Here is a 15,297-nt window from a genome sequence, read left to right on the forward strand (position 1 = left end):
GAAGAAAAGCTGCCCTGGGCGCTTTCCAGATTACATGCTAAAACAGCCAGAAAATGCTTTGGCTTGGTGGCATCAAAGTGAAAACGTAATTAAAGGGAGTTGTGCAAAGCCACCAGCAGGGGGAGCAGTCTTTTCTAGCTTGCACAAAACCTTACAATGGGGAAATACAGCTATTTTTTTTTTTGCACATGCGGCGTTATAGGACTTTAACACAGCAATAAAACCTGAAAGAATGCATCAGAAATGAATGGCACCTTGCTGAGAGCGCAGGGACTCCAGTGTCAAAACACAGGTAGTTTGGAAGCACACTTAATGGACATGTAGTGACACTGTTGTAGTGTCCAATCTAGAAAGCACCCTGCTGAAATTCCCTCTTCTGTATATCTATTGGAGGTACAGGAGACTTTTCCATATGGTATTCCTATTGTTGAATCACTTCAGTTTCCAGTAGGGGAATGCAGGTCGATGGTGACCCGGGGACTAGATGGGCTGCCATCACTTCACAGCCCCCTTTTGCTGCAGCCTACTGCTTACACATGTGGTCCAAACTCTATTCTTTTATGGGCAGGTCATGGAGCAAGGCAACAGATAGCTGAAATGTACAGCAGAGAAGAGAATATTGGGTACACTTCTAGATCCACGCTAGGGCATAATATTTGTAAGTAAGCATCCCAAGAGTGAAAAGGACCTGCTTCACTGCATTCTGCACCTAATTAAATAAATGAGACTTAAATGTTTGTAGTCAAAGTCAAAGTCCTTTATTTGCGACCCATGGTCAGCATAACATAACATAGTGTGTTTGTAGTCAAAAAGTATTTATTTCAGTTGCCTTCTCACTTTGTAAGACAAGCAGTGTAATCCACAAACCGTTTTAAGACAGTATATTGGAATGTAAGCAAGTAGACAATTTACTGTCTCATTGGACCAACAGGCGGTGACCCTGTTATTAATGACATTGCAACTAATGCAAGTATTACACAGAATCAGAAATCAGTGTGGGTGTTACACACTGTTACACAGAACCAGAAACACACACTCCTGCCCCAAAGCATTTCCAATCCATATCTATCTATCTACTGCTTCACTGTGATTCTCTAAAATTTTATTTTAATGGTTTTTATTGTCTTGCTTATTATTTTAAATCTTCATGTAAGCCACATTGCTGTTCACGAATGAAAAGCATTTTAGCATTAATTTTATCGTTACTGTCCCCACAGGACTAGGCTGTTTTAAACGTCATGTTTTATCTTACACTGTCAAAGACCGAAATAAAAATACTGAACTAAATGAAAAGCAAAATATAAATTTATGAAATAAATAAAAAATCTCTCTATAGAGTGAGGGACACTTGGGACTGACTAATTCACTATTGAGGGGGGAGACATGACTTGTACACCAAAGTTGCTAAGGTAGTTATTTATTTTATTTTTAGTTAAAATTTTATACTGCCTTTCATTAAAAAAATTCCAAAGCAGTTTACAGAAAGTTAAAACAATATGAAGCTATAGAAAATTACACAATAAAAATATTAAAATGGAATATACAAATACAAATCTAATTAAAAGTTTAAAATATACAATATAACCATAAAATACAAAGCAGCAGCAACAAAAAACAGCACTCATATAAAAGCCTGGGTAAACAGCCAAGATTTCACTTGCTTTCTAAAAACTGTGATGGAGACTGAGGAGCAGCTGCCCACCGGGAGAGCATTCCAAAGTCTGGCAGCAATAACTGAGAAGGCCCTGTCCCTCCTTCATTGTCAGCATGCAGAGCAGAGCCCTTTTGTTGATCTCGTCAACAAGAAACTCTTGTTAGGTAGGACAACTGAGATCTCAGTTTATGATATAGTAACCCATCATGTATTTTTACATTAGGTAAACAGCTAAACCTCACAACAGTTTATCCCACATGCAGGTTTACTTTACAGGGTAATGCAGATCATGCCAAATTATTCACTGGATGGCCTTTGGAAGATCCATTGGCCCTTCAACTTTGCGGTGTAAGGACTGAATCGAGACTGGGGGAGGAAGGAGTGGATTTCTAATAGCAGCTATGGATGGACAACCCATGCTCACAAACCATTTCCTGAATATCTTTGTTACCCTCCTTTGAACCCATTCCAATTTATTAATTATTATTATTATTATTATTATTATTTTATTTTACATTTTATATCCCGCTCTTCCTCCAAGGAGCCCAAAGCAGTGTATTACAGACTTAAGTTTTTCCTCACAACAACCCTGTGAAGTGGGTTAGGCTAAGAGAGAAGTGACTGGCCCAGAGTCACCCAGCAAGTATTTGTCTGAATGATTATTTGAACTCGGGTCTCCCCGGTCCTAGTCCAGCACTCTAACCACTACACCACACTGCCTGCATCCTTTTTAAAGTACAGCACCAGAATTAGACACAGTACTCCTGATGAGTATGAGCATAAGCTATGTAGGAGTCTGGACAGGAAATGGTCAATGGTAAACAAGGTTAATGCAGACTTCACATGTTGTGTGGCCTAGGAAGAAGAGCAAAAGAGTACCCAGATGTGTGTGGTATATGTCTTAAATACCTGTCAGATATACAGATCTTTCCTTTCCATATACTTCTACTACTATTACTACTGCTACAACAGCAGGGGCGTAGCAAGGTTGGAGTGGGCCCAGAGACAAGATTTTAAAATGCGCCCCCCCTCACTGAAATTCAGCTCATGAAGTAAAGAAATCTTAAACGAGACTGAATTGTGGTAACAAAAAGCATATCTATATCTATATCTATCTCCTTTGTGCCACAATAGAACATCATCCTAAATTATTTTTTTTAAAGGTTTTGTAACTTGTGGACGATGCAAGTCATTTAATGGTACTAGAGAAAGACATGCTATTCTGGTAGCTCCAGGTCTTAACACTCACATCAATTTTGGAGGATGAATACAACCGATGGAAGCCTGGGAGTGCGCGCGGCTGGGGGAGTCAGTCATGTAACTTGGCTCTGGGGGGCCCCCCAAGGCAGTGGGCCCCCAGACAACTGTCTCCCCTTGCCTTATTATACTTACGACCATGTACAACAGATATTTATATACCGCTTTTCAACACAAGTTCTCAGTGGTTTACATAGAAAAATAGTAACAATTGAAGACAGTTCCCTGTCAGAGATAAAGGCCTTTGGAGGCCCCCCTCTCCCCTGCAAATTAAGCTGCATCATGCTCGCCCGAGCAACCACACCACCCGGGACAAACTAAAGAGGATTTGGGGGCCCCGCAGGGGCTGTGAGGGCCCTGGACTTTGCCCCAGAAATCCAGGGGTAAGAGCACCCTGGCCCTGGGTAGGAGGTGAGCACACACAGGCCGGTATTGCATGGAAGGCACAAACGGCAATTGCTGTAGTTCCCAGTTTTTCCTGACTTTCTAATACTCTCCTCACTCCCATTTCCGAGAAAAGTTAGCCATCCGTCCCAATTCTAAGTAGAGAGCCAGGTCTAAGGCTGCCCATATTAATAAGACGCCTTGAGTGTAAGGGAAGAAAGATGATGGATGACTCGGTGGCTGAGTAAGTAAACAAACAAAAAGTAACCACTCTGCATTGGATCAGGCCATAGATCTCCTTCTCCATGATTCCTACGGAAGAGGAAGCTTTAGGACATCGCCAGGCATCCCACAGACAGCACAGCTATGACGCCGCGTCGATGCATACTTGCGGCTTCCTAGCCCCGCTTTCCCCCGCCGCCCTACAGTGAGACGCATGCGCCCCGCGGGACACTGTGAGAGCAGCCTGCGTAGGGAAAAGGTGGGGCCGCACAAACCAATCGCTTTGAGACGGGGCGTTGCTGGTGCCTATTGTGAGGTCCGAGGTGCGAAGAGGCGGAGCTATACAGTTGTCGGTGAAGCGGCTGGAGCCATTCTGAGCTGCCCGGCTCGGCGAGGAGTCACAAGGAGAAAAAGAGCAAGGCAGACTCGAAGTGGCCTGGCCTGTGTCTTGGGGGTAGTGACCGAAATGGTGTCGTGTATCATCTCTCGAGCCGTTGTGTAAGTGGGGGAACGGGGGCAGGCGGGGGCATTTACTGAGCTGCTAAGGTACCGAAACCACAACCGCCTTCTTTTTTTAACCTCTCCTCCTCCTCCTAATTGCTTCTTCCTCCCGGGATCCGAATCTTTCCTCCTGTCTCTTCTGCCCCCCCACTCCTACGGCTTCCGTGAGGAGAAGGGGGTGCTGTTGCGCGTGCGCATAGAGCGCGGTAATTGACTTCCCTCGGGGCCTTCTGGCTTTACCTGCTTGCGCGCGCATGTCAGTGGTGAGATGTGGGGACTAACTTTTCATCGAAATCTCCGGCTCGGCTCCCTTTCTACTGTCCGCCCCAGGCATCTTAGGACTCCGTGAAATAAGTCCCTTCGGTCTATTCTCGGCTTCCCCGGCTCTATTCACACATTGTGTTGAAAGTGACTTTAGTGTACTCTCAAGAACGGGAAGCATACATGTGGCAAGCCCAGGCACATCAACATGGGGATCATGGCTGTATTCACCAGGGAGCCGCCAACATTGGCTGCAGCTCCCCTCTGGCTGTCTCTGCCTGTTCGTTAGTCCTTCACGATAGCTTTGTTTAATGTGTGAAAAGGGCCTTGCTGGTGAACTCGAACAGGGGCTGGTTTCTGTAGGACGGTGCCAAGAAAAAGGGTGTACTGCCTGGAGCCCTTTAACTTAGCTGATGAGAGGTGCTGGGTCTCATGTAGCCCTTTCTTTTACCATTAAATTAATAAATATGTGTATATATGTGTTGGACTTCTTGTGGCCCATCGGGGTGATATTGAAACAGCATGTAGGTATTTGAAGGAGGCATTGCTTTCTATTTATTGTATCAGAAATCCCTAAGGGGACAAGTCATGCTTGCTACCACAAGACCAGCTCTCCTCTTTCCAGTTCTTAACTTTTTGTATGTCAGTATAGAGGAGTCTGGTGGGGAGGTGGGGGAGAGTGGGCTATGTTTGATAGGTTTGGTCTTTAGAGATATCTTGTTTTTAATGGGTGCCTTCTGCTTGCCCATGGGAGGGGAAAACGTTAAATTAAGAGTATTTTAATTTTTGCCAGGGGGTAAAAGTGTAGAAAGAAGAAATATGGTTTCCAGTGTCTATTCTGGTTGTTGTATTTACTGTCAGCTGGTACTAGATATTAAGATCATTTAAAAATGGTAGAGCTTTTTGAACGGCGGAGTCGTGTTTTACTTCTTTGCATAGTGAATATCAAAGTGCAGGTTTTCTGCTATTTAGATTCTGAATCCCCCCCCCCCTCCACTAGATCTTGAAGTTCCCTCTTTTCTGAGGTCCAGTAGGAAAAAAAAGAGAGAATCTAAATAGCAGAAAACATGCACTTTCCTATTCACTATGAATGGTATGTGATTAGGAAAAGATTGGATCCTCCTGGGTTTGCAGAGAAACCTGGTAGTTTTAAATTATCTGTATGCGTTCTCTATTCACAACTGACAGATTCAGAGATGTTTTCCTCTTAAACGCTGGTACTTTTTATATCCAAGTACAAAGGATAAAGTGTGAATCGGCCCTAAGGGAGCTGTCCTCTAAGTGAGTTAACTTACTGTTGTGTAAGCAAGGCATTCTGAATCTTTGTGCCATGTGAGCAAGCAATTAAGTGCTCAAGGCCTATTCCTTAAAAGCACTGAATCAAGCTGCAGGCATGTTTCAGATGTTTGGAATTCTGTAATGATGATTTGGAAATTGCACAGTTGTGCAGGAGATCATCATTTTTATAACTTTAAAAAGTTTCTGAGCAGGCGGACACAACTGCATAAACACTTAAATTTTATAAACACTAAGTAGCAGTAGTTACTGCTTTGACTGAGGCATGGGTTTTCATTAGTAGATTAACAACATCATTAAACACAGCCTTTTAATGCTGCTATTGGTGTTCAGTTAGTGCATGTTTATTACATACAACCTTGCATGTTACAACAAATTTACCACCCTGCAGAAAACTTTACACACACACCCATCTGCACATCCACACTTGTTTCAAGGCAAGCAGCTACATTACTAGATGTGGCAAGATTTGCCCACAGCAATCCACTTGTCTGGATGATAAGTGAAACTGTATGATTGATGTAGCTGCATAAATATGAGTCAAAGGGAGGCAAAACCTAATAATTTTAGATACTACTTATCTATATGGTGGGTTTAACTGGATGAAGTGAAAGTAATGTATACTCTTTGGCTCTAAACTGTTGTTTGGTTTGTTTATAGCTGCATTCCTGTAGTGCACTGCTGTTCATTTTAATCAATTTTTATGCTGGGTCTTGGTTTAAAAGGATGTTAATGCACTGTAATATCTTGAAACCCAAGAGATTTTGAACACAAGAAATGTTGCTGTTTTTTAAATGACTAGCAAATAAACTTAGTAAAGAGCTTTTAAAAACGTTTGCTGGGAACTTTGCAGAAAATAAAAGCTGGCTTTCTAATGAAATTTTTTGTGATGTTCCTAGCAAGAATAAGCATACACACCCTTTTATGAACATAGGGAACTGCCATATACTGAGTCAGACCATTGGTCTATCTAGCTCAGTATTGTCTTCACAGACTGGCAGCGGCTTCTCCAAGGTTGCAGGCAGGAATCTCTCTCAGCCCTATCTTGGAGAAGCCAGGGAGGGAACTTGAAACCTTCTGCTCTTCCCAGAGCAGCTTCATCCCCTGAGGGGAATATCTTGCAGTGCTCACACATCAAGTCTCCCATTCATATGCAACCAGGGCAGACCCTGCTTAGCTATGGGGACAAGTCATGCTTGCTACCACAAGACCAGCTCTCTCTCTTCTTTGCAATAGACTTGTAAAAGGCTTTTAGCCTCTTGTTAATGAAAAGCAACACTATGAACACTTCTTGTGTTCAGATGGTTTTTCATAGACACATGAAGCCCAATAGAGCCAGCGTGGTGTAGTGGTTAGAGTGCTGGACTAGGACCGGGGAGACCCGAGTTCAAATCCCCATTCAGCCATAATACTAGCTGGGTGACTCTGGGCCAGTCACTTCTCTCTCAGCCTAACCTACTTCACAGGGTTGTTGTGAAAGAGAAACTCAAGGATGTAGTACACCCCTCTGGGCTCCTTGGAGGAAAAGCGGGATATAAATGTAAAATAATAATAATAATAATCCTGTTTATGTATATTCAGAAGTAAGACGTGTCACATTCAGTGGGACTTGATCTCAGGTAAACTTGCATATGATTGCAGCCTTTGAAAAACAGCTGCATGTAGGACCTATTAGATGTTGAACCTCGCCAATTCAAGGCTGGTGTGCATGCGCACCCTGCCCAATGCGTGGTGGGACACAGAGAAGGATAGAAGCTCTTCTATCTGTGCAGCTCTGATCCCCTGTGTCCAAGAGGCTGCCGAAAGAGCTGGGGCAGAATTATGGCATCAAGGCTTGGAGGCACAGACAGCATCTGTGGGGGAAGAACGGGAAAAAAATGATTGGGGAGAGAAGGGGATTGGGCATGGGGAAGAAATGAAAACTGGGAGAAGGGTCAGCAAGGGGGAAGTGGAGCATACAAGGCAAAAGGTGTTAGGGACTGAGGTCCTGGTCACTTGGAGAGGTGAAAGACCTGAGAGAAACCAAGGGCAGCTGCAAGAGGTGAATGAAGAGGGTGCTGTATCCCCCTCTCTCGGAGGCCCCTTTGGGTCTGGGGCAGGAGCAGCAGACTGGAATCTGTAACAGCTGACTATATTGAACTGTGTGGAGAAAGGGTAAATTATGACATTGAACGTTCAGCTACTATTCATTGCTTAGGATTACACCGAGAATGCTTTGGAACCTTTTCTTTGGGTGCTCTGTTGCTTTTGGCTGTTGCCTTAAAACTTCTTTCTTTTGGGAGACAGAGAACAAAAGTGTGGAATGCCTTAATGTGAACTTTCTCATTAAATACCTGTTGGCATCGATTTTCCAAGAACAGTACATAGCAAAAGAAATGTCAGGGATGTCTGTTGAACTTTTCTCAAGCTTCACAGGGCCCAGAAAAATAGAACAACCAACAACTGGTTAGTGTTGTGTAATCAAGAATTCAAAAACCCACAATCCAATTTGCAAACTTTAGAATTGATGGCCTTTAAAGCTGTCCTTCTAAAAAAGCATACTCAGGCTATTGCATTCACTTTTGACAGTAAATCCTCATGTTTATATGAATGATTTGAAACACTCTTAATCTGGTAGAAGGAATTTTATATATATATATATATATATATATATATATATATATATATATATATATATATATACCATCAGTCACGTAGATGTCAGGTACATAAAAGCTATGCATTCAGTTATCAGTGCTTAGTAAAAAGGGTATTGGACTGTACTTGGAATAGAAACAAGGATGGGAAGGATTTTCTAAAAGTACAAAATTTGGGGTTCTTCCAGTAAGGCTTTCATTAGGTTATGAAACCTATAGCAGACTTGAGCCATGCTTACAAGTGGAATACTTGGTTCTGTCTTGAATCTACTAAAGAGAAGCTTCTTGGAAAGCAATTGGATACTGCAGAATGCCCAGCTTACTACCTGTCCATCATGGAACTGCTTTCACTTCATATAAACTGGTGTATGTCTTGCTGCTTTTTCAAAAGGTCTAGTATGTGAACCTTTATTTCGTCCCAAAACAATTTTTTTAGGGCATTGGGTGGTTGACAGAGAGCTTAACTAGTGCTAGTGACAAAAACATTTAAGGGGAAAAAATAATCTGACTGACACATACTGAATATGCTTGTATTTAGGGTAATGGGTGGGTTGGTCTCATTTTAGGTTCTTTATCCAAGGTCCATTACTGCGGACTGCTGAAATGAGATGTAATTTTGATCTGTATCCTCCTCCTACAAGTCACGGTGTTCGTTGTGCTCAGCCAGGTGACTTGCCGTGGCATCATATTCTAAAGTGATGTAATGTCAGATCTGTTTGTATGTGGGGTGTTATGGCTGGAGTGTCTTAAGCTCTCTAGGAAATAGACTAGGGTCAGAGTCATTGTCGAAGTATAGCTCTTATAATTAGCTGCTTTACATTTTAAACACACAGGATTCTGCCTGAACGCTCATAATGTGAGGTTTTTTAGAGCAGTGGTGGTTGTGAGAACACCATGCTAAGAATAGCCCTGAGCCGCAGAGGTCCACAGCAGATTGTGGAGAGCTTGGTGTGAGTTCCTATTCCAACATAACCTTGCTTATTGTGAAAATGTGTTGGTGCTGGTTCTTGGCTTGGCTTTACTTCATGATGAGGAGAGGCTCATGGATATTAGTGTGTTGGAGTCCCGGACATTACTTCAGCAGTGCTGCTTGTTTTTGCTTGTTGTACTTGAGTTTTGGTTCAGACCCTATCTTCTTTTTATAGGGGTTCACAACTTTGATCACTAAAATTAGAGTCCCTAGAAACTGGTTTTGTTCACTTGTTTTAAACATGGAATATAACAAATGTCTTGTGTAGAAGTAACTAGCAGATCTAGGAGGAGTTGGGGCTTTGGATAAAAGCTTCCATAGACATTGACATAAAACAAGGTAATCTTGGCTGAATAGCAAGCAAGAAATAAGGGTATTATTTGTATATCGCCTTTCAGGCTGAGATCTCTAAAAGTAGCTTGCATACAACTAAAAAGCAAAGTGGTTGGGTTCCTGGCTGCAGCTGTGACTGGTTCTTAAAACTACAGCAGGCTCAATGTAAATTATTTCCAGGAAAATGGCCGCCAGAAAGAACTGAGCCCCAGATGACTGTTGGGAGGGGTAGGGCTACCCCTTCATTAGATCACAGATGTAAGCATGGCTTTTTACTGATCCCCTTCCCACCTTCTCTGCCAGTGAGAAGGCTTTCTGGAAATTCTTTTGATACCCTAAAACAACCAGAATCTGATATAGCATGTTTGTTCGATTTCTATACCGCCCTTCCAAAAATGGCTAAGGGTGGACTTCAAAGTATTTTAAAAAGATATCATGTTAACTTTACTTGCTGTATAAATATCTCAGCATTTCCCCCAGTAAATACATGGGTTTGTTTTTTTAAAAAAATTGGTGATTGCATTCAAACAAACTCAAAACTTTATTGGATTTTAAAAATTGGAATACTTAAGTAATTTAAATCATGACAATAGCATTCACTTCTCTTACATTGCTTAAAGGAAAAAACACAGTTTTTAATCCTAATTTAAAACTAATGTAAAAAATATGATAAATAAATAAGTAAACTGCGGCAGGACATTAATAAGTTGGCAAAAGCATCTGTACTGACGGCAGATTCCAGCCTCAATTGTCTGCAACACACCTCCAGGGCCATAGCAGCAGGGATGGCGGCCCGGCGTCTCCTATGGCTTAAGTCTTGGCAGGTGGACATGAAGTCCAAGATGGCCCTCACTTCTTCCCCCTTTACAGGCTCCAATCTATTCGGCTTGGCATTGGAACCAGTACTTGTTGAAACCAAGGACAAGAAAAAGGCCGCGCCATCTACTCGGAGGGATAATCACAAATCCTTTCGTTCCCGCTCAGCCTCTTTTCGGCCACATAGGCAATTCTAAACCAATGCAGCAACAATTTCGAAGCTTTGGGACATCCCCAGTGGAGAAGGTGCTACAGGAGTCACCCTAGAGCATAAGGACCAAGAGGCTTCAACTCCAACATTCATTTGCTCTAGAAACAATGACTCTGCTCTGGTTGGGGGCAGACTTCTAGACTTTGCCCTCACCTGGATATCCACCACCCAGGACCGATGGGTGTTGGACATAGTCCACAATGGATACTCTTGAGACCTTCCTCACAATCCACCAGAGTTTTTCCTCTCATCCCCAAAGTTGAAAAATCCAGAGAAGCATCAGAGGATGGAGCAGGCGATCTTTCATCTTCTACAGATTCGGGCGATAGAACCAGTGCCCTTGTCAGACTTACGTTGAGACATCTATTCACTCTTATTCCTGGTCCCCAAAAAGGATGCTTCATGAAGGGCGGTCTTGTATCTCGAGCACCTCAACAAGTTTATAATAAAGAACAAGTTCAGAATGGAGTCCCTGCGTACCATCAAGGGGGCAATCTGCCCTGGGGATTACCTGGCGTCAGTGGACCTTTCTGAGGCTTACCTACATATTCCCATCACCCCTCACAACCGATTCATCAGGTTCTCATACAACAGCCTCCACTACCAATACAGAGTCCTCCCGCTGGGCGTTTAATCAGCCCCTCGGATCTTCACAAAGGTCATGGTCACCCTGGTTGCGCACCTCTGCCTGCTACTAGACGATCTTAAGATCAGTGCTCCCTTCCTCAAGCATAGACGGCAATTCATATCACATTATAGTGTCTATGGGACCATGACTTTATAATCAATCAGGATAAGAGCCATCTCAATTCCTCTAGCATTTTGGAGCGATATTCAACACAACTTGGGCCCTGGTCTCGCTTCCCAAAGAGAGAAAGGCCAAAATTGCCTCATCCCTGCCAGTGTTCCCTCTAAGGCATGCGCGTGTGCATGTGCTCACACGTTTTTTGATGTCCGCTCAGGACATGATTAATTTTAGATCCTGCTCAGGTTGAATCAGGAAGGCCCCATTCTGAATGCATGTGTGCACACACTGCCTTCATACTGCCGCCCAGAACAAAATTCATTCCGCACACAGATGAAAAAAATTAGAGAGAACACTGATCTTTGCACCCCCTCCTGTGGACTACTTCAGCTGACATGAGATTCTCATGCAGGTCTTGGGTTCTATGGTAGCCTGCATGGAATGCACTCCATGGGCCAGGATCAACTGACACAGAGCCAGTAGTTGGTCAAATAATTAAAGAGGAGCATCAACTGGCTAGAACTCAGGGCAGCCAGACTGGCTCCTCTCGTGTTCCAGCAACTCCTACGCAGTCACCATGTCCTAGTCCGCGTGGAAAATGTTACAGCCAAGGCCCACATCAATCGCAAGGGCGGTACTCTGGCAAAGTGCTTGATGGTGGAGATGAATGCCCTGTTGGAGTGGGCAGCAGAGAAACACTTCGCGTCTGTCACAGCGGAACACCTCAGCGGGGTGGACAATGTACAAGCAGATTGGCTCAGCCGCCAGACCATCGACCAGGCAGAATGGACGCTCCATCCAGAGGTCTTCCAACAGATCGAGCAACACATGGGCAATCCGGAGGTGGACTTGTTCATGTCTCCTCCCAACCACCAGCTTCCTCTGTTCTTCTCCAGGTTCTGCACACACTATGGCAGAGGCCATAGATGCTCTCACCACCACCTGGCCCAACAGTCTCCTATATGCCTTCCTGCTGATGGCCATCATTGCCAAGGTCATCAGGAAGATGGTGGTGGAGTGGGCTCATCTGATCTTGATTGCTCCACACTTGCCCAGATGCCCATGGTTTTCGGACCTGGTCCACTTCTTAACACACCCCCATGGTGACTCCCTCCTTGCAGAGATCTTCTGTCACAAGGGTCCTCTGTTCTGTCTAGAACCAGAGTGGCTCCAACTCTGTGCCTGGAGGTTGAGCTTGCAAAACTCTTAACCAAGGAGTGTTCCCAGTAAGTACAGGATACCATTTTGGTGTCACGCTGCCCTTCAACACAGCACATCTATCAAACGAATTGGGCATCTTTCTCCAGGTGGTCACAAGGAAAATACCTGGATCCACATTCCTCTGGGGTTCCCGAAGTTCTAGTGGTTAGAGTGCTGGACTAGGACCGGGGAGACCCGAGTTCAAATCCCCATTCAGCCATTAAACTAGCTGGGTGACTCTGGGCCAGTCACTTCTCTCTCAGCCTAACCTACTTCACAGGGTTGTTGTGAAAGAGAAACTCAAGGATGTAGTACACTGCTCTGGGCTCCTTGGAGGAAGAGCGGGATATAAATGTAATAATAATAATAATAATAATAATAATAGATTTCCTACAATCCTGTTTGGACTTGCATCTACATCCCAGCACACTTCGGAGACAAGCTTCTGCCTTGGCCTCGGTTCTCAACATCTCTGACTCAAGCACATCTTCATTACATCCACACATCTCACGTTTTTTAAAGGGTATGTCCCATCTTGCATCCCCACTAATCCAACTTTTCCCATCATGGAATCTGAACAAAGTTCTGAATGTGCTGACTCAACCTCCCTTTGAACCACTGAAATCCATCAGTCTGAAACTGCTCTCTTGTAAGGTTCTGTTTCTGGTAGCCATCACATCGGCACAAAGAGTTTCAGAGCTCGGTGCATTATCCATACACAGAGAACTGTACATCTTCCAACTGGATGCTGTGGTTCTGAGGCTAGATCCAGCTTCATCCCGAAAGCGAACATGACATACCACCATTCCCAGGACGTTGTTGTCCCTTTCTTCTGCCTCTCGCCAGTGCACCACAAAGAAAAGTTGTGGTGTAAACTAGATATTTGGTGTGCTCTCAAGATTTACCTTAAATGTACCAAGGACTAGGGATGTGCACGGAAGTGGGGTGGTTTGATTCTGGTGGGGGTGCCGCTTTAAGGGCGGGGGAGGGTGCACTTACCCCTCCTGCCACTTTAAGGGCGGGGGAGGGTGCACTTACCCCTCCTGCCACTTTAAGGGCGGGGGAGGGTGCACTTATCCCTCCTGCCGCTTTACACCTGCTGGTGCTCGTTGCCAGTAAAAAACTTCAGTGCGGCAGCGTACCTCCCTGCCACCCCTTCCCTCTCGGCCAGAAGTGGCCAACAGTGCCAGGTGCATGTGTGCCCATCGTGTGCACATCAGATGGGTGCGTGCATGCACATCTGGTACTTCTTGCCACTTCCAGCCAAGGAGGGGGAAAGGGGCGGCAGGGAGGTACGCTGCTGCCCCAAAGGTTTTTACCGGCAATGAACACCGGTGGGGGAAAGGCAGCAGAAGGGGTATGTGCACCTTCCCACACGCTTAAAGCGGCATCCCCCGGTGTTGAATTTTGAACAACCCCCCTCCCCCGGTGTTCGAACCTGTTCGGAGGCCCGTAAAAGGGCCTCCGAACAGGTTTGTGCACTTCCCTACCAAGGACATATGCAAGTCTGACTCCTTTTTTATATCCTTTCAATCTTCATCCTTAGGTCAGAAAGTTTCCAAAACTACCATCGCTAGATGGATAAGAACTTGCTTCATTTTATCCTACTGCACTCTCAATTTACCACAACCTAGCAGCATCCATGGCTCACTTAATATGCAGTGGAGTGGCCTCCATGGCTTTCTCAGCTCACGCCCCTCTTCAGGACATCTGTAAGGCGGCAACATGGTAATCTACTACTCCCTACATCTGCCTTTATAAGATGGCATCCTTTTTGGTTGATGAGGTGGCCTTTGGCTGTAGGGTTCTGCAGCAAGTGGTGTAATACATCCTCCCTCCCACCCATCTATCTTCCGTTTGCGTATGTCCCGCTAATGAGGAGCTCCATCATGGGGAAAAGGGACATTAGCTCTTACTGTGAAGGGTTCTTCTTCCTGCGTCTGGAGCCCCTCATGCCCACCCGGATATACCCCCTTCTTCCATCTTTCACAGGGAGGGGATGTGTTCCCCGCTTGGGTGGAGCCAGCTTCTGGGGATCCTAGAGCTAGCTGCATGTTATGTATCTCCTTGTCTACCTACCTTTTGTCTAAATTGTCTCCTCCTCGATTAAGTCAGTTTTATTTAATGACTCCTGTTTTTCTAGGCTGCTTATTCTTTTTCTTCTCTGTACCGCTCTTTGCTACAGTCCTGGAATTGGGGTTGGGCGCCTTCTGGCTCCAGGAAGCAAGGCTTTTCAACTGCAGTCCTGTCTTGTGCATGCTCACTTCACAACCCGCTAATGAGGAGCTCTAGACACAGGGAAAAAGAACCCTTCATGGTAAGAACCAATGTTCCTTTTATCCTCTCAACTGCTCTGAAGTGGGTTAGAGTGAGATTGTCATTGGCCCAAGATCAGAATGAGACTTGTGATTTAGTGATACTTTGGGGATGGGGCTCTAGCTCAGTAGTAGAGCATCTCCTTTGCATGCAGAAGGTCCCAGGTCTCTGGCATCTCCAGATAAGGCTAGGAAAGACTCTTGCCTAAAACCTTGGAGAGATGCTAGATAATACTGAGCTAGATGGAGCAATGGCTTGACTTGGCATTATTTATTTATTTACATTTACACTTATAACATGCTTTTCCTCTGAGGAGCTAATCACATGCTTATTTTTATCCTCACAACAACCTTGTGAGGTAGGTTAGGCTAAGCGATACATGACTGACTGGCCCAGAGGCACCCAGTGAGTTTCATGGTTTAATAGGGATTTGAACTTGGGTCTTCCTGGTCCTAGTCAAATACTCTAACCACTACGCAATGCTGGCTTCCTATA

General features: G+C 44.6%; 1 protein-coding gene across 1 annotated transcript in view; it reads left to right on the top strand.

The window, feature by feature from the left end:
• Nucleotides 1-3,728: 3,728 nt before the first annotated feature.
• Nucleotides 3,729-15,297, top strand: part of REEP3 (receptor accessory protein 3) — a 73,855-nt gene continuing 62,286 nt past the window's right edge. The window contains exon 1 of the mRNA XM_053311015.1: nt 3,729-4,015. Coding sequence (XP_053166990.1) covers nt 3,732-4,015 — 284 coding nt within the window. The 5' untranslated portion in view covers nt 3,729-3,731. The remainder of the gene's footprint in view (nt 4,016-15,297) is intronic.

This window comes from Hemicordylus capensis, chromosome 3, assembly GCF_027244095.1.
Source record: "Hemicordylus capensis ecotype Gifberg chromosome 3, rHemCap1.1.pri, whole genome shotgun sequence".
NCBI lineage: Eukaryota > Metazoa > Chordata > Lepidosauria > Squamata > Cordylidae > Hemicordylus > Hemicordylus capensis.